Source organism: Pieris napi, assembly GCF_905475465.1.
Source record: "Pieris napi chromosome W unlocalized genomic scaffold, ilPieNapi1.2 SUPER_W_unloc_2, whole genome shotgun sequence".
Classification (NCBI taxonomy): domain Eukaryota; kingdom Metazoa; phylum Arthropoda; class Insecta; order Lepidoptera; family Pieridae; genus Pieris; species Pieris napi.
The window spans coordinates 92,396-117,980 of NW_025920861.1; the positions used below are offsets into that span (position 1 = coordinate 92,396).

Below are 25,585 nucleotides of genomic sequence, written 5' to 3' on the forward strand. Positions count from 1 at the left end.
GTATTTACACGACATTAAAAGGCATAGCATTTTTAATTATGTCTGTGAACGAGCGTCTAAGAAATTATTAGTCACATAATGCCTGTTGCAACATCGATGCGACCCACTTGCACTTTGTAATAATAAAAATAAAAAATAAAAAATATGTTGTTAGAAAGTTAAAAAGAAAAGATAGTTTATTTTCAAATTATTTCATAACATGATGTACATAACTAACTTACTCTAAATTTTCTCGCCAAGTGAACGTAATTCTTTGAGAAACAAAGGCATCTTTGAACCGAACCCTTTGTATTATTATACTAGCCACCCATCCAAATTTTACATGAATTCGCATGGATACACATAGTAACAGATGTGTATGTATGAGCATTGAGCATAAGAAAAGACTATACAGGAAATATTATAGCAGTGAACATTTAACGGTTTTAATAAAGGTAGAAAACAAATTTGTAGGTACATAAAAATAAAAAATAATACCTTCAAAAATATTTAGATACGAGAAAGGAAAACAAAACTGCTTAGATTAAAATCAACCAATATTGATTGTCACTAATAAAAAGAAAATACTTTAAACAACACAACAAACAGTGTATCGAATTACTGCATTGACGTTAAATTATAACGAGAGAAAAAAAAAAATACTTATTCAGCCTTCTTACAATAGCAAAATTTAAATTAAATCTCATACCTTGTAAGCGCTTAATCCTTTACACCAGGGATATGATATAATACCTTATCAGTTTCCCCTGGAGCTATCCCACTTCTGATCTGAAAGCTTGATCTTTGATAGTAACTATTTGATTCCGTTCCGAAGGGAAACAAATCTTTTTTGAGAGGAGACCAATTGGTGACTAAAAAGCTGCAGGATAACCAGCGCGAAAAAAGGAAGAGAGATAAAACTGTATCTCCCAACTTGTCTACACAGAAAAAACAGAACACATCTAACAAGTTTGAAAACACATCGACTAAAACAAATAATGTAGGACAAAAAGAAAAATTACAACCAAACATACCACAATATATAGGAAGAGATAGATCGTTTTCGACCTCCGACATTTCAAAAAACTAACAAACATACGCGAGCAACCTATCAAAACAAATACAACAACAAGTAAAACCGGAAAAGCAAAACAAATATGGAAGAAACACATTCTAAAACAACCTAATCAAGAAGCCTTCCCACCACGGTTGGTCGCCGCGGGAAGATCAGACCACCACCCTCTAACAAAAAAACATAATATATATATAGCAACGCTTAATACTAGGACTTTAAGAACTCCCGAATCACTATCTGAGCTTGAAGTTGCGCTGAAAGACCTTAAATGGGACGTATTGGGACTAAGTGAAGTGCGCAGACCAGGAAATTCAATCGAAGAACATGAAGATTATATAATGTTCCATAAAGGCGAAATCGGAGGCGAAAGAGGAGTTGGTTTTTTAGTTAAAACCCACTTAAAAAACTCCATAGAAGATTTCATCGGTATGACGGAAAGAATAGCCATACTGCATTTAAAAATACCCAGCTTCAAAAAAATATGGTCAATCATCCAAGTCTACGCACCAACTGAACAAGCTGATGAACTAGAACATACATCCTTTTATAATTCACTATCTCAAATCATATATGACTACTCTAACAATATTATCATCCTGATGGGGGATTTCAATGCGCAAATAGGCGCTAGACAAAACGATGACGAATACATATTGGGAGAATTCGGCTACGGAAAAAGAAGCATCAATGGCCAAAGATTAATAGATCTCCTTCTAGAACATAATCTTACAATTATGAACAGCATCTTTAAGAAGAATAAAAACAACAAGTGGACATGGGTCTCCCCTGATGGAAAGTACAGAAATGAAATAGATTATATTATAAGTAGCCACCCAAAGCTATTTACAGACACCACAGTCATTTCTAGGTTAAATTTCAATACTAACCATCGCATGGTTAGAGCATCGCTCAAAATGACGCCTCCTAAGATCCGTAGAAAGCACATTAACTTGCATAGCAGAACCGATATCGCGGAAACTAACGAAACAACATCATACCCACTAGCAACTCAGACCAGAGAAATCGAAGAAACAGAAGGACTTGACATAAGAAACAAATACACCAGATTTCAAAATCAACTTCGCTATGCTAATACTAGAAAAGAGAAGAAACAAAAATATATTTTGAGTGATTCTACCATGCAGCTTATAAATAAAAGAAAAAGTCTAATTGCGAACAAAAACGGCAAACGGAATCTGAGAGAAATAGCCGAAATAAGCAAGGGAATAAGGAAGGGCATACGCAAGGACAGGAAAACAAGGAGAATACAAACACTCGAAAAACACATAATTGAATCAGGCGGAACCAAAAAAGCTCTTAAAGAACTTCGTGAAGCGACTCCTTGGGTACCTAATCTCAAAAGAAATCAAATTAACATCACGAACCGCAAAAGTATAGTAAAGACAGCATCAGATTTTTACAGAAATCTATACTCCAACCCAGCTATCGCAGGAAACGAACAATGCAACAACTACAAAACGACCATACACCCTCCAAACTTAGAACCAGATATATTACAAAGTGAAGTCAGGAAAGCTATATTAAGCCAAAAGTCAGATAAGGCATCAGGTCCAGACAAGATCACGAACGGATTACTGAAAGGAACCCTAAAAGAACTGGTGCCCATTATGACAAAAATCTTTAACGACATCCTAACATCAGAACAGATTCCTGAACAATGGCAAACCTCGCACATAATTCTTATATACAAAAAAGGCTCAAAGGAAGACTTATCCAACTATAGACCAATAAGCCTGATGTCAAACATATATAAGGTTTTCTCCAAGATATTACTAGATCGATTAAGCGCCACATTAGACGAGAGCCAACCAATGGAACAGGCTGGATTTAGGAAAAACTTCGCAACGATAGATCATATACACACAGTCAAACAAATCATAGAAAAATACAGTGAATATAACAAAACAGTGTATATGGCTTTTATAGATTACACCAAAGCTTTTGACAGCATCAAACATGAAGTGATATGGGAAAGCTTAGAAAACCAAGGAGTATCCGGGGCCTATATAAACATCATAAAACAAATATATGCTAACTGCAATGCAAGAATACAAATGGAAACACTCGGAAAGACATTTAAAATCGAAAGAGGTGTCAGACAAGGGGACCCATTATCTCCAAAGCTATTTTCTGCTGTGCTCGAAAACATATTCCGAAAACTAGAATGGAATGAATTTGGACTAAATATAGATGGGAGAAAACTACATCATCTTCGATTTGCAGACGACATTGTATTGTTCGAAGAGAACCCTCATAAACTTGAAGAAATGATACAAGACTTAAACAAAGAAAGTGAGAAAGTAGGCCTGGAAATGAACACAAGCAAAACAAAGCTACTATCAAATTCAATCCCATACGAAATAAAACTTAATAATCAACCTCTAGAATATGTTGAAGAGTACATTTATCTGGGGCAAATTATCTCTATAACTGATATAACCACCAAAGAGATCAAAAGAAGAATAGCAAATGGATGGAAAAGATATTGGTCACTGAGGGAGATCATGAAAACAACAGATTTCAGCAAGAAAATAAAGAGAAAAGTCTTTAACACATGTATCCTACCCTGCCTTACCTATGGCTGCGAAACTTGGGCACTATCTAACCAGCACAGGGATATGCTATCACACTGCCAAAGAGCCATGGAAAGAAGCATGCTGAGCATAAGAAAATTAGATAAACAAATAAACGCAGACATAAGAGCTAGAACAGGTGTGACAGACATTCTCACTAAGATTGACCAAATGAAATGGAGATGGACGGGTCATATGCTACGGAGCTCTCATGAAAAATGGAGCAAAATAGTGACGGAATGGTACCCTAGAGACGGAAAACGAAAAAGAGGTCGACCACGCAAGAGATGGGAGGACGAACTGAAACTAACAGCAGGCTACAACTGGAGAAGAGTCGCAAAAGATAGAGAACAGTGGAAAGGGTTAGAGGAGGCCTTTGCCAAGAGGCAAACCGAACTCCGAGATATACTGGAGTGAAAATATATTAAAGTTTAGATATATAAAGTGACAGAGTTTCGGAATTTAAAGGCTATATTATTATTATTATTATTTGATTCCGTTGAACTTCTTTTTCACTTTTTCACTTTTAAAACTTTTGGCTGTCGATTCCTTGTGCGCAGCTTGTTTTATATTCTTTTCCCCACTTCGACACGATCCCTCTCCTGTTTGGTTTTGACGTCAGTTCCGTAAAACCACAGAGTAAGTAAACTAAGCAACTGTGCCATAGCATGATTATATTTCTTTAACTAAAATTGAACAGGATATAAATAAAAAGCTAACAATTGTTTATTGATACGTTTAAGCATTTATTATGTCACAACTAGTTCAGGATAATTATAGAGTTCTATAAATCACAAATAATTGCTTACGGACTTCCTCGGAGTGGAGTTCAAATAATGTCCCGTAATTGTCTTTAAAAATTCAAAGCCCATTACGTAGTTCAGTGAATACATAAACTTACTGAAATGGCTTTTGCAGTAGACGAAAAAATGGGCCTATACCGAAAATTATTAGCGTAAGAGTGAGAGACTCAAACTTTGGCATTTTGGAATTTACAACACGTAAATTAAGGTTGTCTGTGCAATTCAAAAATCAGTTAATCACACTTATGATCGTCAAAAAAAGGGTAAATATTCCGTATCGCGGCACCAGCGATTTCGAGGCTGATTTTGTTTTGAAGTCGCGTTATGATCTGTAAACATCATAACTAGTATTGTTATGTTGGCGCATAAAAAAAAATGTGTGCGTAAGAAGTGAAACCTCTTTATGACCTTAGTTCCTGATAGTTTTTAGAATGACGTCTGCACTCTGCACATTTAAATCCAGAAAGTTAGATTTTACAAAGCGTTAAACGCTCTGACAGTATCCTGATGTCAGCACGGTGTTTCTTCTAAATTTCGAAAAATATGCGCTCAATTAAACAACACACACAAATGAAATAGTTCTGTTTAATTAAAAAATATATTTATATTTTTAGCAATAAGGAAAGGTGTGATAAAACAAAATAATGAGCATTTTTCTAACATTTTACAAAATTTATAAAAGTACATTTGCAAATCCAGAAGAAATGCTTCGACTTAAATATTCAGAACAGAACTATACCACTATTGTGTACCAGTACTTCAATTTTTTTATGCTTTGTTGGTAAGTGCTCTGCTAACTTCACAGACTACACCAACCCTCATATTGTGCCTTCAAACGCAACCCCACCAATGGAATATGTTATGTGAGAACCGTTCCTGGAAACCGGCATGACTAACATTCAAGCTGTGTGTGGCAATACAAGAAAAATTGTCTAAGAGACAGATCCAATACGAGCCTAAAACCCATAAAGCATTGTGGCGTTATTACTATTACTCTTAATGTACTTTTGGACTACTTAATTACTTAATAAAAAATCTACATTCATATTTTTACACAATAGCCTTGTAATAAGAACAAATATTTCTTTTATTGTGACAATCAAATTGGAGTTTCACTCCTGCATCTGGTAGACAATACTCGTAGAAACAGTGACTTAGTAATGTAAAGTATTTTGAGTTTATCCAGTTGAATGAACTGTATATTTAACGAAATTAACACGTTTCTTGAATAATGGAATACCTTAATAAATGACTAATTGTTAAAGGGAAGGTGCGAAAGTTTTCCGGAAGTCTCTTTTGTTATTTCAATTCGTATTTTAAATTTTACCACTTTGAAAAAATTCCGTCTTATCGCATTTTTATCATATAAAAGGGGGCAAACGGGCAAGAGGCTCATCTGATGTTAAGTGAGACCGCCGCCCACACACATTGCCAGAAAGCTCGCAAATATGTTGCCGGCCTTTTAAGAACTGGTACACCCTAAGTCGAATTGGATCGGAAATACTTCAGTGGGCAGCTGGTTCCATAATGGTGCTCCCACATTGCCGTTAGAAAATGTTAAGTAACTTTAGTAAACATTTGTTAGCAAAAATTGAATCACAAATGTTAAAAAATGTTTTTCATCTGTTCGTCGGGTGTACAATTAATATTTGCTTGTGTAGTGGCATCGTAAGGAAAACGATCAAAGCCCCAAATCAACGGTGTATGTCACGAACAGAAGGCTGATCAGTGATCATATTGAACTGAAAAAACAAATGACCATGAAACATTTGCAGCGACGCCAGGTTTTTTTCAGCTTCAATCCCGTTTTCTTGCCTATGCCTATCTAAAGGCAACACTGCCAATATTACGTAGCGCCTACTAGTAGCTTCCGCTTCCGGTCTTTAATTTATACTCCCAAAGGTGAAATCGCCCTAAACTTACAATAATGTATGTCCTGAACTGAAATCATTTCACAAGTTTGAATATTCCAAAGTTAAAAGCTCCTTTAAAAGCACTATTGCTCCCCAATTAGATTAAACTATCCGTCTGTTTCACAAGCGCTTAGTTCTCACAATATGATTCCCCTTTCATACATATTTTATGGGGCAGTCAGTGTTAAATCCCTGAAATCTGTTAGCGAAAAAAAAGCCTTTAATTCGTTGCATTAATTGGATTAACGTCAATTCACTATCGGTTTATTTATTCTACACTTAATTTGAGTTTGATAAAATGAAAGCATGAATGACACAGGCTTCAGACATCGTATAATCCAATGTATAAATTATTCTAGTTAAACGTATAAGGCCGTTTCTCCACTGCTTCGGTCCGGCAAACATTAATTACCGATCCGATTTAGAAACTCACAACAGTACCTACTTACGTGCTTCTCCACAACTCCGGCATCCGGTTTTTAACGATCCGATAACTTGCTAGATCGGAACGCGGTGTTTTATCGGTCCAAGTATATCCAAGAGGTTATAAATTATTATTCACAGGTTTATTTTTAGTTTTATACCATAGTATTAGTGAACTATTTATTAAGAATATTATAATATTTTAAGATAGACAATATAAAAAAAGTAATAAACTTGCCAGGGCAATAAAATATTCAGAATTTAGAACGTTTTATTAATAAAATTAAGTATATGAGTTTTAGTTAATATAAGTGTTGCATGATAAATATACAAGTATCGATTATTGTCGGATCGGATATAGTGGAGAAGCGCAATCCGGCCTTCCGATATTTTTCTCATGACTCATTCCGGTATCCGACGCCGGACCGGAGCAGTGGAGAAAGGGCCTTAGGGTATGAATCCGGATATTTCGAAGCAAAAAGTTACAAGTTCATAAAAGCTATTTTTGAACTATACATTAATTAGCTTCATACATTAACAAAAGTGCTGGCAGTTGTGGGATGCGTGCCCAAAATACTTATGTAAATTATCGTCTCACTAGTTGGCTGAAAAACGCGGTGTATTGCGATCCCAGATGCCCGTCAACCAAGTGCAGTATTCACGACACGTAATAAAGTATTTGAAAGTTTGGTGACCTAGAATCTACATGAGAATCCTATATTTTACGATCCCACCTTACGTTAGATTAATATGCCTTAAATGATAACGTTACATGACGATGTGGATTGTGGTTCGTGAGACCAGATTTGGGATAATTTCGAAAAATATTAGGTCAAATGTCGACAAGGTAATGGAGAACCTTAGTTTCTTTATTTTAGTAGGAATATTGTATTAGTCAGGTAGAAACTGATTAAAAATTAATAACCAACATATTTTTTTACGGAATAAAAAAAAAAATATATGAGTTTAAGTCCATAAGTAACAGCTAATTTGTTAGTACAACAATATCTTATTTTATGTCACTATGAGACAAGATGAAGGCCTCCCCCAATAAGGACCAATTTTCTCTTGATTTATTGAGAACCCCCTTTCGAGGTATACACCTCACCCAATAATGCCCGCCTTCCACTGCGAGCGGAACGGACCCATTACGGACTCCGCTATACTCATAACGATGATTTTCATCGTTCAGTGGAAGGCGGGCATTAGGACCAGTTTTCCATTGATTGGGCCTCCCGAAATTAGTTGTTGCCCGATATCTTTTTGATTTTTTAGACCTACGTAGCAAAAAGCCTTCCTACTATTACATTCGCTTCAGTCCATATATTACCATATTTGAACTAACCTGGTAAAGACGAGACATAGAAGAGTAACGCATAGAATCATCAGTTGCTGCGACAGGGCTGATTGTGACTTCTGCATAGCTCGGTGCAGGTCATTCTGAAAGTAAAATTTGATTTAAATTTTATTGGAATTTTATACAACTGTTTGATTTATATACAACAAAAAACAGCAGCCCTTAGTAAAAGCTCCAGATTTAGAGGTACTGGTGTTCTCTTATGTCTGACGCGATATTAAATAATCAATTTTACGCTATCCTCATCATATTCTCTGACTTCTAAATAAATAAGTTTCAAAATATGTAAGTTATGAGGTCAAACACATTTGAATCTATTTAATTGGTTTGAAATAGTAAAAGTAGGTTAAAACAGACACAGCTGGCGTATTAGGATATTTTTAATTAAATATCAAATACTTACAAATATATTCTCAAGGGATCGTTTCGCTAGCCAGCAGTTCAGAAAAACTGGTATGAACAGGTTTCTCAAAGGAGGATAGAGGATCTGTAAGTATAAAAAATACGTATTAATTTGTGAATTTTTATAATAGAAAAACAAACAATTTAATTGCGTAGCGTCAGGGCAAATGGGACCGTGTTCACCATCTCCAGTATGAAATGGAAGGATAGAATCTGTTGCCAAATGTTGCCCTGGAAAAAAAGTATTAATTAGTTTGCAAGAGACGATGGCAAGCGGCCGGATGGCATGTTATTGATCCCTTGGAAGATGGGACGGGCTTTGGTATGGGAGGCTACTTGTGTGGACGAGCAGAAAATATAAGAGTCTTTCCTCCAACTTCGATTTTGTTCCCTTCGGAGTAGAGACTTTTGGGCCGTGGGGTTCAAGGGCGTAGGCCCTAATGAAAGATTTAAGTTGGTGCCTGGTAGATAGTACCGGTGCCCCAGAGCTGGTGGTTTCCTCGCTCAACGAATAAGTATCACACTACAGCGAGGTAATGCTGCCAGCGTAATAGGTACACTGCCACAGGGACCAAACTTTTTAAATTTGTTTTAATTTTAAATTACTATGTAGGTTAAGAAAATTGTAAATACTGTATATTTGGTTGTTATGATTACTAATAAAATGTATTTAAATATTATACTACTGTTAATTTAATTGTTTGTATGTTATATAATGTTTGTATGTGTTATGTCTTCCAATAGCGGTACTGATTCCAATATGTTTTTGAATGCGATGTAATGTTTTCAATATCCGTAGCGCTGATTCGATCGCGCGGTACAAAAATTTAATATTGAAGATGCAATCGCTATTGGGAGTTACAGATATCTGAGCTCTTGAGATGTGGCTGTCTCTCGTTGGCCACGTTTTCAGAAAAGCACTGAAAACTTTGAGTTGTGACTTGTGAAAATCAAGTAATAAAGTCGTCCGTTGAGCAAGTTTTATTCAATTTCGAGTATATACTTTTCCAAACATATGTTTGGAAAACTATTTAACTTTATTTGCAAAATTTTGTCAACGCGGCACACTGATACAGACAGAAAAAAGTACAAGTTATAATGTGATATGCACTTCTAGGGATAAAAAAATACGAAGAAAAAAACATCGATTCAAAAATTGGTTTCGAAGTGTGGTTGTTTCTTGGAAGATTATAAAGAAATGAACGATAAGGGAACAACCCATCTTTGTTTGTCTTAGATATCTGTTTCTTGGTCTTTCGCAAAGCAAGGAGTATATTTTCCTTTGCGAAAATTAAATAAAAATTAGTGGAGATGCGCTCATTCATAAATGTATTAGTCACAGCTGGGATCTGAACTTTGCTTTTACATATTAATTAAGTTAATTAATTATCGCTTTATTGATTTGACTTAACTGTATTTACATATGTAAATTCTATTAATAGCCGATTGGATACAATATCAGTAGAGCTTTGAGACTAATAAAGTTACTCTGCAATTCAGCCTTAGGTATGATATCTACGACATTGCATCTTATGCATTCAAATGAAGCAACGTCCAAGGAATGATGAACTGAATCGCTTATCATTGTATTTATTTTTAAATATATGGAATGCGTGGACTAGGCGTTTAATAAATGTTCAGATGACTGTGAACCAATAGATTTTTATCCAGTTAACACTCATTTAGTAAATAAATTAGTAGTGAGATACCAATTTCAACTACAATAAACCTTGCCGGACACTCGGCCAACCTGGTGGGGTTTCCCAAAACTATTACTATTAATTGAAGGCCAATACCCTTTCCCTAGAGACCGACACCATTCATTGGTGAACTACACCCTGGTAGTAGGAATTCCAGAAGTTATGATTATAATTTTAAACGTAAAATTATTTATTTAGTTAACAATTATTAGCTATTATAGAAAAAATCCCACATATAAAAAAATAAGATTATGATTTTTATCAAACAATACTTGGAACCTCTCTAGTTTCAATAGTTTACAAAGTTATGTTGCGTAAGCTCACCTTGTACCCGAGGTAGGCTAACAGAATAGCCTCGGAGAGCGATATCATCGCGAGGATGACCTGCAGCACCCACAAGAACAGTGGGCGGTTAACCCACACGATACCATCCCAGTTGATGATAGGACGTTCCTGGAACTCCTCTTCTGTCAGCTTAGCGGAGTACTCGAACACACTCTTGTTACCCGGCATACAGCCGTAGCTATAACGTTTTCCGATTTGATTAGATTCACATTAAAATTACATTTTTGAAAAATAAAATCGTATTCATACCTCCCTAACCTGCTCTTTTCAAGAGGAACTTGACAAGTGGAGATAGATCGACGCCAATACGTTTGGCTTATAAATTAAAAAATATATCTTTTCAATTTATATTGACCTTTTCAAAACAAAGTGCGTTCTGATAAACAATAAACTACAAGCTCCCACTTTATCAGAATGCCAAATCATAAAATGACTGCTTCACGACTGATTTGAGAGCGACCGCCGAGGCGAAAACCGCTGTGTGAATTCGAAAAGTGAGTTACGGAATCGCAATGCTGATATAAGAAATTAGTGCAGCAAGAAGGTTTTTAAAGGGAATGACCACTCAGTTACTTATATTATCATCACTACAATAGGCTTAAGAGTGCTGATAATTTTTATAATTTCTCGCTCGTCACAATGAAGGAATATAAATCATTCGATTTAGCTGTAATTGATACTTTATAGCAAAGTACTTGTTCCGTCTGATTTGTCTTGGCCAATAAAACGGAAGCCAATTTACCCACTGAACTGAAATAACCGTTTAGAATATCGAGATACTTTTGAAGGATTTCCTGGATATCAAGAGTTGGATTTAGCTGGGTTTATGTTGCATATATTTTTAATATATGTCCACAATTGTTTACTATTATCTTCATTTTATATTATTATAATTTAAATTTTTGTGGTTTTGAAGGAAGTTATTACAGAAATTTATATATTGCGTGTATTGTTTGTGGGTCGTTTTTAGGTTCTTTTCTCGCTAAGATATGCAGATAAACTCTTCGTCTAGCACAGCGTACCTAGGAGTAGTCCATGTTGTATCCAACTCTTGCTCCTATGTTAATGTAATTATTATCATCCTTTTATGTTTATCCTTATTACTTCCTGTCAAACACAATGAAGTACAGTTTTATTGTGTAATCTACTCACCAAGTAGCATTAATGGGATCTCCATCAGCGCACACGCGAAATATGTACAGGAGACATGCCAATATCTTGAAAAATAAGTTGACTATTCTAATGCGTAAACCTGAAACAAAACGTTCCATTAGTTGATCACTAATCGTAATCATAAACAATGAAGTTAAAGTACCTTTACTTATTAACAAAGTGACACAACAGTGTAAAAGATCAAAATAGGCCTCAGCTTTCATTACATGAATAATTAGTCCGGTCAATTTAGACATCCAAGGTTACAATAATTCGCACTTGGCTGAATATTGGTAGGATTGCTCAATACACTATTATAAAGGAAATGTGAAAAGTCCTCATCAATCCGGCACGTGCAAAAAAATTTACTCTGGGTCAAAGATCACAAAAATGGGGTTTTCGCGATTTTTAGCAAAATGGTAAGTTTTATCATAAAATTAGTTCAGACAAAAATTGTAGATCAGATAATTATCGATAAAAAATGTCCAAATACTTTTTCCTAAGAGCTACCGTTTTTGAGATATAACGATTTAAAAAATTGAAAGGGTTGTAATCGTCATAATATGTATAAGTACACCACGTATATACATCACTGAAGCCGTAATACAAGCAAAAATATCGTTCTATCGGTCAGTGTGACTTACACACATAAAATATGAAAATTTCGGGTAAAAAAAAACCCAGTCCTTTATTTTTTCCGTTGTTGAAACATTCTGGTTTCCTCACAATTCCATTACCGTGAAAGAAAGTGTTAATTGTGCCCATAGTAAGAAAATTTGTGACCTTGAATTGGACGCCCGATATCACGGTTGACAGTCGCAATATTGCAATGTAACACTCAAGTTCTTATAAAAATTATTGTATATTTCCAAGAATAAAAGTTTTTAAGTCAACTATGTTGACTATTCATTAGTCGCAATTTTCACAAAACAAGATTCAATATGACTCACAATTATGAAGTCAAATAGCTTGGTCTAACAGATTTACGGTCTCTTTCATTTACCACCCTATGTAGCATAGGACAGTCGTTGTTTGGCTAGACTTGGTTTTCTCGTCACATTTTTCGGTTACGCGTCACATGTTTCGGTTACGCGTCACATTTGACCGTTGCGCGCGTCTTTTTTTTAAAAAGGATTTTCTGGTGTGTTCTTTATACGTATATGAAGCCTGCAATCCCTAATTATTTACATAATATATAATTTGCCCATTTTTTGCTGTAAAAGTATATATTTATATAGAGATTATTAAAATTTTTAATCATAAACAGGTTTACTAAGGGACGATTGCCTTCACGAAACTGAAGAAGTTACTGAGGCACTTCGCCGTTTACCTCAACATGTAGTTGATGAACGCAATTATCGTTTAGTTAGAGCTGTCCAATTATCCGTTACTAAAACAATTTTACCAAAGGAGGAGTGGACAAAATTTGAAGAGGACAAACTCTATCTAACACCAATTGTTGACCAAGTTAAAAAGGAAAAGCAAGAACGTGAAAACTGGGAAAAAAAATAATTAAAATCAAAGTGTTAGTGCATGATTTTTTGTAGGTTTTAAGTGAAAATGTTTTAAATCAATGAATAAAACTCTTATTTATTATTTTGTTGTTTAATTAGTTTGCCAATAAGCTAATATACATCACATAACTTAATTAAACTTAAGAATGTAATAAGGAAAATTGATTTATTGACCATTATTTATTCTTTTTAAATTTATGATGGATACTATTGCTTCTTAATCATTACATAGGAATGTATAAATCTTAAGAATCTACTAGTATAGTCACTATTTAAACAAATATTTGAGAATCATGTCAGTTTAAAAATGAAATTCAATGGTATTTATTCTTATATATTTTAAATGTATGAATAAGAAATACTACTTTAATTATAAAATTATGTTGTAGACAAATATAAGATTTGAAAAGATAATAATAATATATTTGTTATCAAAAAGTCTGTACAAATATTAATATTTTTTTTTTTTAAATTTATTTATTCACAAAAAAGTTACACCTTAAATCAAACCATGCCCCGCAAAACTGCTTACGCAGTTTGACTGCAGGTGACTCGCCTTAAATAAACATAACTTCTAAATCACTAAATTACTAACACTGCTACTACAACTAATACACTTAATTTACTTATAGGTTACAGCATATTTAACAAATGGTTTTTTAATAAACCTCTAAATTTATCCAATGAAGTCTCAACACGTCTTATGTCCTCGGGTAAACTATTGAGCAAGTATGGAATCCGCTTCTTCAACGTTCTATCTCCATAATAATTTTGCACCATGGGTATTTCAAATTTACCTTTGGACATTGACCTTGTGTCAGTTATATGATGCACCAAACTAGTAAAACGATCCTGCTTACCATGGTTATTTACAAGTACAAGGAATCTATGTTTCAGGCTAGCCGGTAAAATTTTACATATTTTGAATAGTTTATAATAATCTCCTTTACATTGATTCCTTGTCTTTTTATTTACTAGTAATTTTTAAAATCTTATTTGTAATGATTCTACTTTATCAATGTATGTTTTAAATGTTAACCCATAGCAGTCAAGAGCGTAACCTATTATGGAATCCACAAGTGCAAAATATAAACATTTTAGTATGGGCAATGAGACTTTAGTACGTAAATGGTAAAACTTTTCTAATAAAATTGTTAGTTTTCTACACAAAAATTCTATATGGGAATCCCAAGAAAAAGACGTATCTATTTTTACTCCTAGATAATTTACACAATTAACTTTTTCGATAGGTTTACACGTACAGTTAATTTTGTTGTTATGAAAGCAATCAAAGCCGTGCGCAAAAAGAGGCGGTGGATTATCAATAGAACTTAAATACGGGGAGTGAATAATTATCATCTTTGTTTTGTCAGCGTTTAATATGATGCCGTTATCATGTGACCATTTAACTACCGCATCCACATCCTCTTGAACCCGGCGACACACCTCCGAGAGGTCGGTACTAGCGCTGAGAGTACAAAGGTCATCAGCAAACATGTGGGCCGAGCAGTGACGTAATACTTCACAGAGGCTATTTACATACATCAGGTAGCACACTGGCCCACACCCAGAACCCTGGGGGACGCCGCAGTTTACTTGTTTCTCCTCACTGAATGCATCGCCGACTTTCACACGGTAAGAGCGCGCCGTGAGACAGTCGCTGAACCAAGGGTTCAACGGCTGCCCCAGGCCGCACTCCTCCATTCCATTTAAGAGGGTCTCAGTATTTAAGGTATCAAAAGCCTTCTTAAAATCATAAAAAATAGCTACAATATTTTTTTTATTTTCCAAATGTGCATTAATTTCGTCTGTAAAATTTGATAATAAGGTGTTGGTGCTTTTATTTTTCTTTAAGCCATGTTGACATTCCGTTAAGATATTATTTTTTTGTAAAAAAGTTCCAATTTCATTGACAACACATTTTTCCATAATTTTGTCAATACTTGATAGTATAGCTATTGGTCTATAATTCGAAAAAACTTTACGATCGCCTCTCTTATAGACCGGACGAACGATTGCTTCCTTTAATTTTTGTGGAAATTTGTGATATTTTACAGATAGATTTATCAGATTAGATAATACAGGGCTAATCTTGTCAACAATTATTTTTAAGTCAGACATGCGTATAGGATCACTGCCCGGTGATTTATTTTTGTTCATTTTATCAATTACTAGTTTTATATCCTTGCCATCGACCGGTTGCCATCTCATACATACATTCGATAATTTAACATAATTTAACATGCCTGCCACCTTGTTTAGTTATGTTATTTAAGATTAGATTATCCAAAGACTGCTTATTTTTACCCAATAATTCATTAATAGTTTTTTTAATTTTTAACAATTAAAAAAGTTTGGGATAAACCCAAACTTTTTTTATATTATTATTACAATTTGAAATTGTTTTTTTATCATGTTCTACGTTACATTTAAAAATTGCCTTTTGACATTTGTTCCTGTACCTAGTATAAGTTAGTCTTTTTACCATATTCTTTGGATCACTACACCATATTTTGAATAATCTATCTTTTTCAATAACCATATTTATTAAGCTATTGTTTAACCAATACTTTTCAATTCTAGAATCCCTGTTACCAGTCATATTTTTGAAGTGAAACTTCTTTATCGGGGTTGGAAAAAAAATTTGTGTAACATTTTTTCGTTACGCGTCACATTTTTCGGTTACGCGTCACATGTTTCGGTTACGCGTCACATTTGACCGTTACGCGCGTCTTTTTCTTGTCCCTACCAGGGTTGATTCAAAGACATAGACATAGACATAGACATAACATTTATCACAAACGAAAACACACACACATAAACACACAAAATAACAATACTTAAAGAAAACATAAAATAAAATAAGACATCACAAACAATAAAAATTAAAATTTAATATTATTATCATTAATAACAAAAATGTATAATAACGATTACAATGATACTAAAAATTATATTACAATTTATGAAATTCTGTAATAATCTTAGTGGTAATAAGGTAAAATGAAATAATTGTATTATTTGTATTCAAGTCTGTGATATTAAAAGCCTTTTATTAAACTTTATCTAATTTAACTTTATTTAACCAATTTCTGTAAAGTTGCATTTAGATAATTTTTCGAAAAATAAGGTCATAAAGAAGTTTCACATCTAACGTGTGTACACTAGTACACGCACATTTTTTTTTTTGTACCAATGTATCAGAGTGCCGAGCGTAGGCAAGATTTTATAAATAGTAAACTATACTTTCCCATAGACACAAAAAATAAACAATTTGTGGAACGCTAATGACAGTTTGACATTACTACTCTGTTGTATTACGTCAGGGTGGTTTTAACCGCCAATATTAAAAGTACTACAGATAATAATCCTTACCTCCGTAAGACTCCTCCTAACAGCGACGCGTTGAGGCACTCTGGGGGAGATAGCCTTCGTTGGACCTCAGCAACTGTCACTTTGTACTTGCTGGTTGAGGAGAGAAGTGACAAGCGTCCTGGCACTGAGCAGAACACGTCGTTTGGTGCACATGACCCTGCGCTTAGGCCATCTCGGCCTTTCATCGCTGCGAAAACAAATTCTTTATAAATAAAAACAGCAAATTTGTAGGTGTGTTCCATGTTCCACGGTTTTGTGCGTAATTTCAGTCGGGACTTGATGTAATATAAATCTTAAGTATTTATTTATTAAAATACACCACATCACATATAATTAATTATAGTATATGTAAAAAATATTCTAAAATACACGACAATTACGCTGAACATAAATTTAACAAAAAAAAGACGCGCGTAACGGTCAAATGTGACGCGTAACCGAAACATGTGACGCGTAACCGAAAAATGTGACGCGTAACGAAAAAATGTTACACTAAATTTTTTTCTAACCCCGATAAAGAAGTTTCACTTCAAAAAATTTTGGGTCTAGACGTGGGAACTCCACGGTTTCAATTAGATCTTTTAGATGTCTAGGCAAGACAAATAAATTCTATGCCAGAACTCTTCGCTTTCTCTCAGCAGAGCATACCTCTACGATGAAAATTGGCGATTTTTTCACTTATTTTAGAAAAATTCAAAAAAATCTTAACTTCTGGGTCTAGACATGGGAACTCCGCGGTTTCTATTAGATATTTTAGATGTCTAGGCAATACAATTAAATCCTATGCCAGAACTCTTCACTTTTTCTCAGCAGAGCATACCTATATTATAAAAATTTGCGATTTTTTTACTTTTTAGAAAAAAAAAAAATGTGCGTGTACTAGTGTACACACGTAAGAAGTGAAACTTCTTTATGACCTTATTTTTCGAAAAATTATCTATATGCAACTTTACAGAAATTGGTTAAATAAAGTTAAATTATATAAAGTTTAACAAAAGGCTTTTAATATCACAGACTTGAATACAAATAATACAATTATTTCATTTTACCTTATTACCACTAAGATTATTACAGAATTTCATAAATTGTAATAGAATTTTTAGTATCATTGTTACCGTTATTATACATTTTTGTTATTAAGGCCTACAACGCACTAGCGGCTGGCCGTGATGCGGTGTGCCGCTGCGGCAGGCCGCAGTATATACGGTCTGCCGTAGCGGCATGCCGCATTCCGGCTAACCGTCCCTATTGCGGTCCTATTGCGGTCTGCCGCAATCGTCACTCGTCAGTGCTTGTCGTTCTTGAAATATTACAAATTCAAATTTAATGACGTGGAATAAGTGATACATGTATCTTATGTTCCATAATAAACATATTTTATTTTTTTATTTTTTACTCTTTTAAAATAGGTTTACAATATTTTGTTTACATTTGTTAAATAATTATATGTGATGACGTAGGTAGGACGGCTAACCGCGCCGAGTGCGTGGAGGGGACGCGGCGCGCCGCATCATTGAACTGGTGCGGCTCGCCGCAGCTCCAGATCAACCGGAGCGGTTGACGGTTGACCGCAAGTCAGTGCGTTGTTATCGTGCGGTTTCATGTAATAATCGATGTGCGGCCCGCCGCAGCGGCACACCGCATTGCGGCCAGCCGCTAGTGCGTTGTAGGTCTAATGGTTTAGAATCTCTTTGAATAGGGACAAGAAAAAGACGCACGTAACGGTCAAATGTGACGCGTAACCGAAACATGTGACGCGTAACCGAAAAATGTGACGCGTTACGAAAAAATGTTACACTAAATTTTTTTCTAACCCCGATAAAGAAGTTTCACTTCAAAAAGACAGCATTTTCTTTCTGTCCTAGCTTTAATATACTAAATTAACATTGTAGTTGCTAAATATACTTAATATTTACCCTAAGTTATTAAACGAAATTAAAACAATAGTTACCAAGTGGCTTTCTGCGCGAAACTATGAAGAAACTGAATTTCTAGTACAATAATAATCTAATCATCTTTAATTTCACAATGCACTTACTCTTACTCTTTTACAGTAGCACTCTCCACCTCCCATTGCATCGATCCCTTTCCAAACATTATCATCTGGTGTGTACAAACGTTTCAACCTAGTAAACCTGTATCTTTGTCTTAGTAATAAGTCTGTTTCGAATTTTTCTTTATGAAATATTTGGTAACGAATTAAAGATTTTTAAGTTACAATTTAATTTAACTGTTGGATGAGCGGACCCGGATATACAGGTCTCCCTAGACTTAGTATAAAAAAATCTGTGGCGCAACCTTTTTAGGTCTGGGCAGATTTCTGTATGTTTCATGATCATTTGTCAATCTAATAAACAAGTAGGTAATTTTCACACTAGTAAACTAAGTCAAAACTAATATACTACATTTGAGACCGACCGTAACACATTTGTCACTAGGGCGCATCCTGATAACAGCCTAGAGCGGTCAGGACTCTTGATCAGTCTCAGATCTCACCCAAGGGAAAGATCTTCTCAGAAGCACCAACTCAGAAGAAAAGGACGTAAGCGTCATTACAGCTTAGTAAAAAATTAAAATTAATGTATCATTTTATAATAAGAGCAAATCTATAAAAGGGTGGGTGGGTATATGTAGCGTTCGCTTCATAGGTCACACAGCCAAAGTCAGAACTTTGCCTCTTTAAATTATATTATATGTTAAAGATTTTCTTCTTTAAATTTTATAAAAATAAATTGTGAAAAAATGGCATTAAAGTGAGACCCTATTCAGGCCCTAGAAGTGTTCTATGTCCCTGCCTACAGTTGTAACAGAGTTTACGATAAGTTTTATCTAATAAACACAGAAAATATGGTTAAATTTATATACATGTATAACGCATACAACGGTACCTGTTTATTAAAATCAAACAGCCGTGCTTTATTCTGATTGATAATCAAAATCGATACTTTCATATCAATACATCGAATGCTTATTATAAACCGATTATCCCGTCAATCTGTTATTTCGATTTTCTATTGATTCTTAATTCAAATGAATTACCTCTTTACTAAGACTCGTTACCGACTTTTATGTTTACGATTTTCTTGAACAGATAATGTATAGCATGCAAGTTCCCAATTAACATTGAATTATCATATAGAGAACAGGGTATTGAGATAAAAGAATTTGCGTCAGACTTGGCCCACTAACACCAAACGAATTTGTATGAAAATGGTCACGTGACAAAGTTAATGCCATTCTCATACAAATTCCTTCGGCGGTGATAGGCCACGCCAGTCGAAACTGATTTTGTCTAAAGCCCCTGAACAATCATCAGATGTTTAATGTAAATTGTCATCTATCACGAGAAGAAAAGCGCAAGTTGTGAACGACCGCGAGCAAAGTTTATTGTGTTATAATTTAAAATACACTCGTTATTTAATTAGAATCCATCAGAATTTATGAGATTGAAGCAAAAAGTCAACCAAAGAGAACCCACAGGTAGCAAAATAACCGTTGTTCTTAATTTGTTTTTGTTTACAAAAAGTTCATGACGAGATCGAATTCATTACAACCTCCTTTCAGGAATAATTGGCTGTTTCGTACTCTTTGGCGATTTAAATTAGATGGCGGGTCTTATTATGTTAACAAAAATTATATCGAATGATACGAGTGTGATATAATTATCGTACTTCCATTTTGTACCTAAATCTGTTCCATATTGATGTCATCTTATATTCATAATAATTTTAAAACAAGATACAATAAAAGGAGTAATTTAAATATACTCTTTAATTGAGCTGTAAATAAGTACTTTAATCTGTTCTCATTGACATATTTATTATTAAACTTACATTAAAACAAATTTCACATATAATCTTTAATTATAACTTTAAAATTATCCCAACGTTTTGCATACTTTACATATTTTGAAAATGCACACCAAAAGGGACGTGGTTTTTATTTTGATTTTATTTTTAACTTGTTTTTAATTAATACTTTTGTTAAAATATGTGCAACAAGATTTAAGTTTAGCCTGAAATTGTCTTTGTTACTCACAAACTATATCTAATAAATACGCAGTGACACGATTCGATAAAAATTGCTACGTAAAATATCTTGCATGTACGAATCAGACCCTAATAAAAACCGGCGCGTGCGCAACTTGCAAATAATTACGATGCCAAATAGTCGGTTAAAGTAGCGAATTGAGTCGATTTGAACCCGGTAATAATGTTATGGGTTTTCATTATCCTTTCCCCAAATATATACTGTATACTCTATATTTTGGTGAAAGAAAAAGAAATGTATGAATATATCAATTACTGTTCTGGAGGTATCGATGATAGTCATACCTCGGAGCTATTGAGTCGGATTACCATCAAATATCATCTTATTGAAAGACTTAAGATGAAAATCGTATTGTATTTGACATGCAGTACTTATACTTGACTACGTCTTGACTTTGACTCAGTGCTGTTCGAAGTTGCGTTCGCATACATATTTAGATAGATTTTGTAAAAGGCCTTTTTTAAATTTAGAACATCAAAATCATAATTTATTCCTTGAAGACAATGTTCTTATTTTAAATAAAGTTTGACAGTCAAAAATGTTGTTTAAAAATTTAAATATCGAACGTCATTCGTTGGCGCGGTAATTAAGCCTCTAAGTATACAGAATGAAAATGATGTTACACGTGTCTATGGACAATCTATTATAATTCTGGTAGCAATTACTGCATTCCGGGCCGCTCGACAATTACCTCGTAAAAATTTGATTTCAATTAAGCAATGCCGAATTGAAATTCAATTTGCATATAAATAGGGTTTATGGGTAAAGAAATATTAAAATTTTAAAGTGGTTTTGATAACAATGTCTGAAGTTTAGGCTGTCAAACTTTTCATCTAGATCTCTTCGTAGAACCGTCCTAGGTTCTAGTATCCCTAGAATGTTTATGTTAGCTTATAAATTTACCCTGAAATTAAACCCTTCCATCACAGATTTGCAGATATATATGTACATATATATATATTTATCATAACAATATTTTTCGTTTTTAAATCATATATATATATAGTTTAGCCTGCCTGTTACAGACAATTCGTTTTTATTATTTCTAGATATTAATGCAATGCCCGTTGGCAAATAAACCTTTTTTTAATAAATAGACGAATTGGCGCCATATTTGTTACAATGTTCGCGTTTGGAAATTCTAGTAACGAGGTATTTATTTCTTTAGTTCGGCAATTTTGACAGCTCTCAAGATGAAATGTATTTTGACATATAGGGCTGGGATAGTACAGTAGAACCTCGATAAGATAAAGTCCAAGGGAAGCACAAAATATTTTATGTTATAGAGGTTTTAAGTTATCAAGGTTCTATGTCAGGTAAAGGTTAATATAGAGGTATGTACATGTTTCTATGTACCCTTCCTCCCATTTTTACTTGAATGCATCAGAAGGATGGAAAATTAAATATGTAATCATATTTATTCACATCTCTTACATTACATAAAAATAAAACAACAACTAAAGGTTTAGTCTACTTAAAAAAATCTGTGATTTTCTTTTGTTTTAAAAAATTCACTGTTTCTAAATCGATTTGATTTTCAATGACAAATAGAGAGGAGAATACATTAACACATTAACTTATGATGCAAGTAAGTCGTTGTCACAAAGCTAACCGCCGCAAAGCTTTGAAGAATTTAGATAAAACAAACAATAGGTAATGTATTGTTTACGTTAACAATACATTAGTAAATGTGCAAGCAATAAATACCGAAAGCATTTGTTTTGACACTCTTATAAAATGACTCATTCACAAACAATTTTATGTTATAGAGGTTGTGGAAACATTTCTTTTAGTTACTGAGGGCCTATACAGGGATTATTTATTTACGTTATAGAGGTTGCGTATTTTAAGTTATAGAGGTTTTGGACTCTGATGGGAAGGGAACATAGTATTTTTTGAAGTAACAGAGGTTTTTATGTTACCGAGGTTTACGTTATCGAGGTTCTACTGTATTATATAACTAACGTAGTATAGTATAGTATAATATACGTAGTATATATATAATATTTGTGCCATTGACAGATCTGTTAACTAGATTTTGAAAACTATCTTATATTTCCATAGACACTACACCGGACATAATCGAGACGGCCGAAGCCACAGTTTCGCTAGTTAAAATGGTTCATGTCTATGAAACCACATAACAAAAACCAACTGACCACTAAATAAACCTATCAGATCAAATAAGTCAAATCATACACCGTACTGTGTTGCAAGCGCAAAAAATGTAGGTGGTAATAAAACGTGATGTGGCTGTGGTTAACTGCATTGTCTAGAATAGTATTAAGTTTAATATGTATATCAATTTTTTTTTTTTTTTTTGTTTTCTTGTTCATCTGCAATCGGCTATCAGCCATAATCAGATATTTTCCGAGGTTAAATTTGGTTGGGTGCGATTCCATTGAAAGGCACCGTATGTGTTGGTAGAAACTGGATTTTTTACTTTAGGTCAGTTTCTCCGGTCCAGGTCTAGTATTTGCCATCTTTTTAGGCGAGCCACATCATCTCCTGGGGTTAACAGATTCTTAGCCAGTTCATTGGTATGTTTGGTTAACCTTTCCCTGTATCTAGTACTGTTCTTGCGGATTACTTCCTTAATGGTGGGCATCTCCAGATATTCATGTATTTCCTTGTTTCTCACAAACCAGTGTGCACTTGAAATAGTTCTCAGTGCAATGTTTTGAAATCTTTGGAGGATTTCGATGTTAGAATTGCTTGCACAGCCCCAGAGTTCTATTCCATATGTCCACACTGGTTGTATGATAGCCTTGTAAACAAGCAATTTGTTACTCAGGGTCAACCTAGATTGCTGGCCTAGAAGCCATGATAGCTCTTTGAATTTCAAGGTGGCTTCTGTTTTCTTGGCTTTTATATGATTAGCCCAGGTCAGTCTTCTGTCCAGATGCAGTCCGAGATATTTCACGCTGTTTTTGCTTGGTAACGGTTTGTCTTCTATATGCACAGGTGGACAATCGCCCTTTCGCAGTGTAAATGTTACTTGTATTGATTTAGCTATGCTAGGCTTGATTCTCCACCTCTGCAGCCAAACGTTCACCTTGTTGAGCTGTTCCTGTAGTTTCAGTGAAGCGTTATTCGCGTTCACATCGCTTGCAAGGCATGCAGTGTCATCTGCGTATGTTGCTGTTACGACATTTTCTGTTTCAGGCAAGTCTGCCGTATATATTGAATAAAGGACTGGGCCAAGCACTGATCCTTGTGGAACTGAGGCAGTGATGTAATAGAGCCTTGAAAGTTCTTCCTCGTACTTTACTTGGAATCTTCTTTGATCTAGATAAGATTTTAGGATCATATAGAATGAGTTTGGTAGGAGGGTTTTCAGCTTGTACAACAATCCTTTGTGTCAAACTCTATCGAATGCCTGCTGGATATCTATGAATACTGCTGAACAATATTCTTTTTTCTCTAGCGATTGTCTTATTTTGTGAACCACTCGGTGTACTTGTTCTACAGTAGCATGTTTTTCCCGGAAACCAAATTGGTGATCGGGTATAATTCTGTTTTGGTCCAGGACTGGTTTTAGTCTCCGAAGAAAAGTTTTTTCAAAAACCTTAGATATTGTTGGGAGAAGACTTATAGGCCTGTATGAGCTAGGTTCTGTTGGAGGTTTCCCTGGCTTTACAATCATAATTATTTGTGATATCTTCCATAGCTTTGGGTAGTACTGTATTCTAAAAATGGCATTAAACAACATTGTTAAGAGTACTATTGCTTTTCTAGGTAGTTTTTTAAGGATTTCACCCGTTATTAGGTCGAAACCAGGAGCCTTTTTGTTTTCTAGATAGCTTATTGTGCGCATTAATTCTTGTGGAGTGACAAGTTTTAGCGGTAGTGATAACTGCTGGTCACTATTGATCATTCTATCCACTTCCTCTTCAAACTCAGTCATGGATGATAGGTTTGGTTTGAAGACTTCGCTTAGGTGTCTAGCGAAAAGTTCAGCTTTTTCACTGCCGCTCCTAGCCCACGGATCGTTTGTAGATATCCTTATAGGTGGTATATGGTTATGTGGTCTTTTAAAGTTCTTAGTTATTTTCCAGAGTGAGTAATTATCCTTCTTATGAGGCGAGAGTCTACAGAGTTTTTCTTGGAAGGTTGTGTTTTGATTTTCTTTAATTAACTCTTTTAGTTCTCTAGATATTCTATTGAATTCCGACCTGTCTACATCTGATCTGCTAGTGTGTAATCGCTTTCTTTGTCTCCGTTTTTCTTCCAACTTGTTGCGTATTTCCAGTGGTATGTTACCTAATTGATTGGAAGAGCTCAGTGTAGGGGTGGCACGCCACGCAGCTACTTGTATGAGATTCGTGATGTAGAATGTTGCCTCATCTATATCTTCTTCTGTCTTGAGCTTAACCTTTAGTTCAACTTCATCTTCTAAGTATTCAGCAAATGCGTCCCAGTCTGTTTTATGATTATATAGCGCCAGTCTCTGTGCTCTGTGTATAGCGGAAACGCTAAATGTTGCTATGATAGGGGTGTGGTCAGACCCACCATCAGACGATGATGCCACGTCAAAATACACATCAGACAGTCCCTTCACCACAAAAAAGTCCACTAGGTCGGGTATTCTGTTGACATCTGTTGGCCAATATGTTGGTTTTCCTGTTCCCAGTGTAATAAGTTTGTGTTTATCGACACATTTTTTCAACTCACGTCCTTTGCTGTTTGTCAATCTTGATCCCCAATGAGTGTGTTTACAGTTCCAGTCCCCACCACTTATGTATCTGTTTCCCAAGCTTTGAAAATAGCGGTCAAACATGTGTTGTTTCGGTTTATGCTTTGGTGGACAATATACAGCGCTTACATTGATGGGGCCCATGCTTGCATTTATAGTAATGGTAGTGGCTTGCATCCAGTCTTCCCGAAACTCGCTATGGAGGTG

The 25,585-nt window shown here is 34.7% G+C and overlaps 2 protein-coding genes across 2 annotated transcripts in view; one reads left to right on the plus strand and one right to left on the minus strand.

Annotated features, from left to right (window-relative positions):
- Positions 1–13,339, plus strand: part of LOC125062950 (cytochrome b-c1 complex subunit 7-like) — a gene marked incomplete at its 5' end in the record, with an annotated part of 79,223 nt that extends 65,884 nt beyond the window's left edge. Inside the window, one exon of the mRNA XM_047669140.1 lies at positions 13,239–13,339. The remainder of the gene's footprint in view (positions 1–13,238) is intronic.
- Positions 13,340–13,958: 619 nt separating this feature from the next.
- On the minus strand, positions 13,959–15,379 carry LOC125062955. Its single transcript, XM_047669142.1, has one exon. The coding sequence runs from the start codon at positions 15,376–15,378 to the stop codon at positions 14,242–14,244; it is 1,137 nt and encodes a 378-aa protein (XP_047525098.1). The 5' UTR covers position 15,379; the 3' UTR covers positions 13,959–14,241.
- Between the last annotated feature and the right edge of the window lie 10,206 nt (positions 15,380–25,585).

Coding starts and splice junctions, on each gene's coding strand:
- LOC125062955 (XM_047669142.1), bottom strand. CDS start 15,378: ATGTCTGACTTAAAAATAATTGTTGACAAGATTAGCCCTGTATTATCT.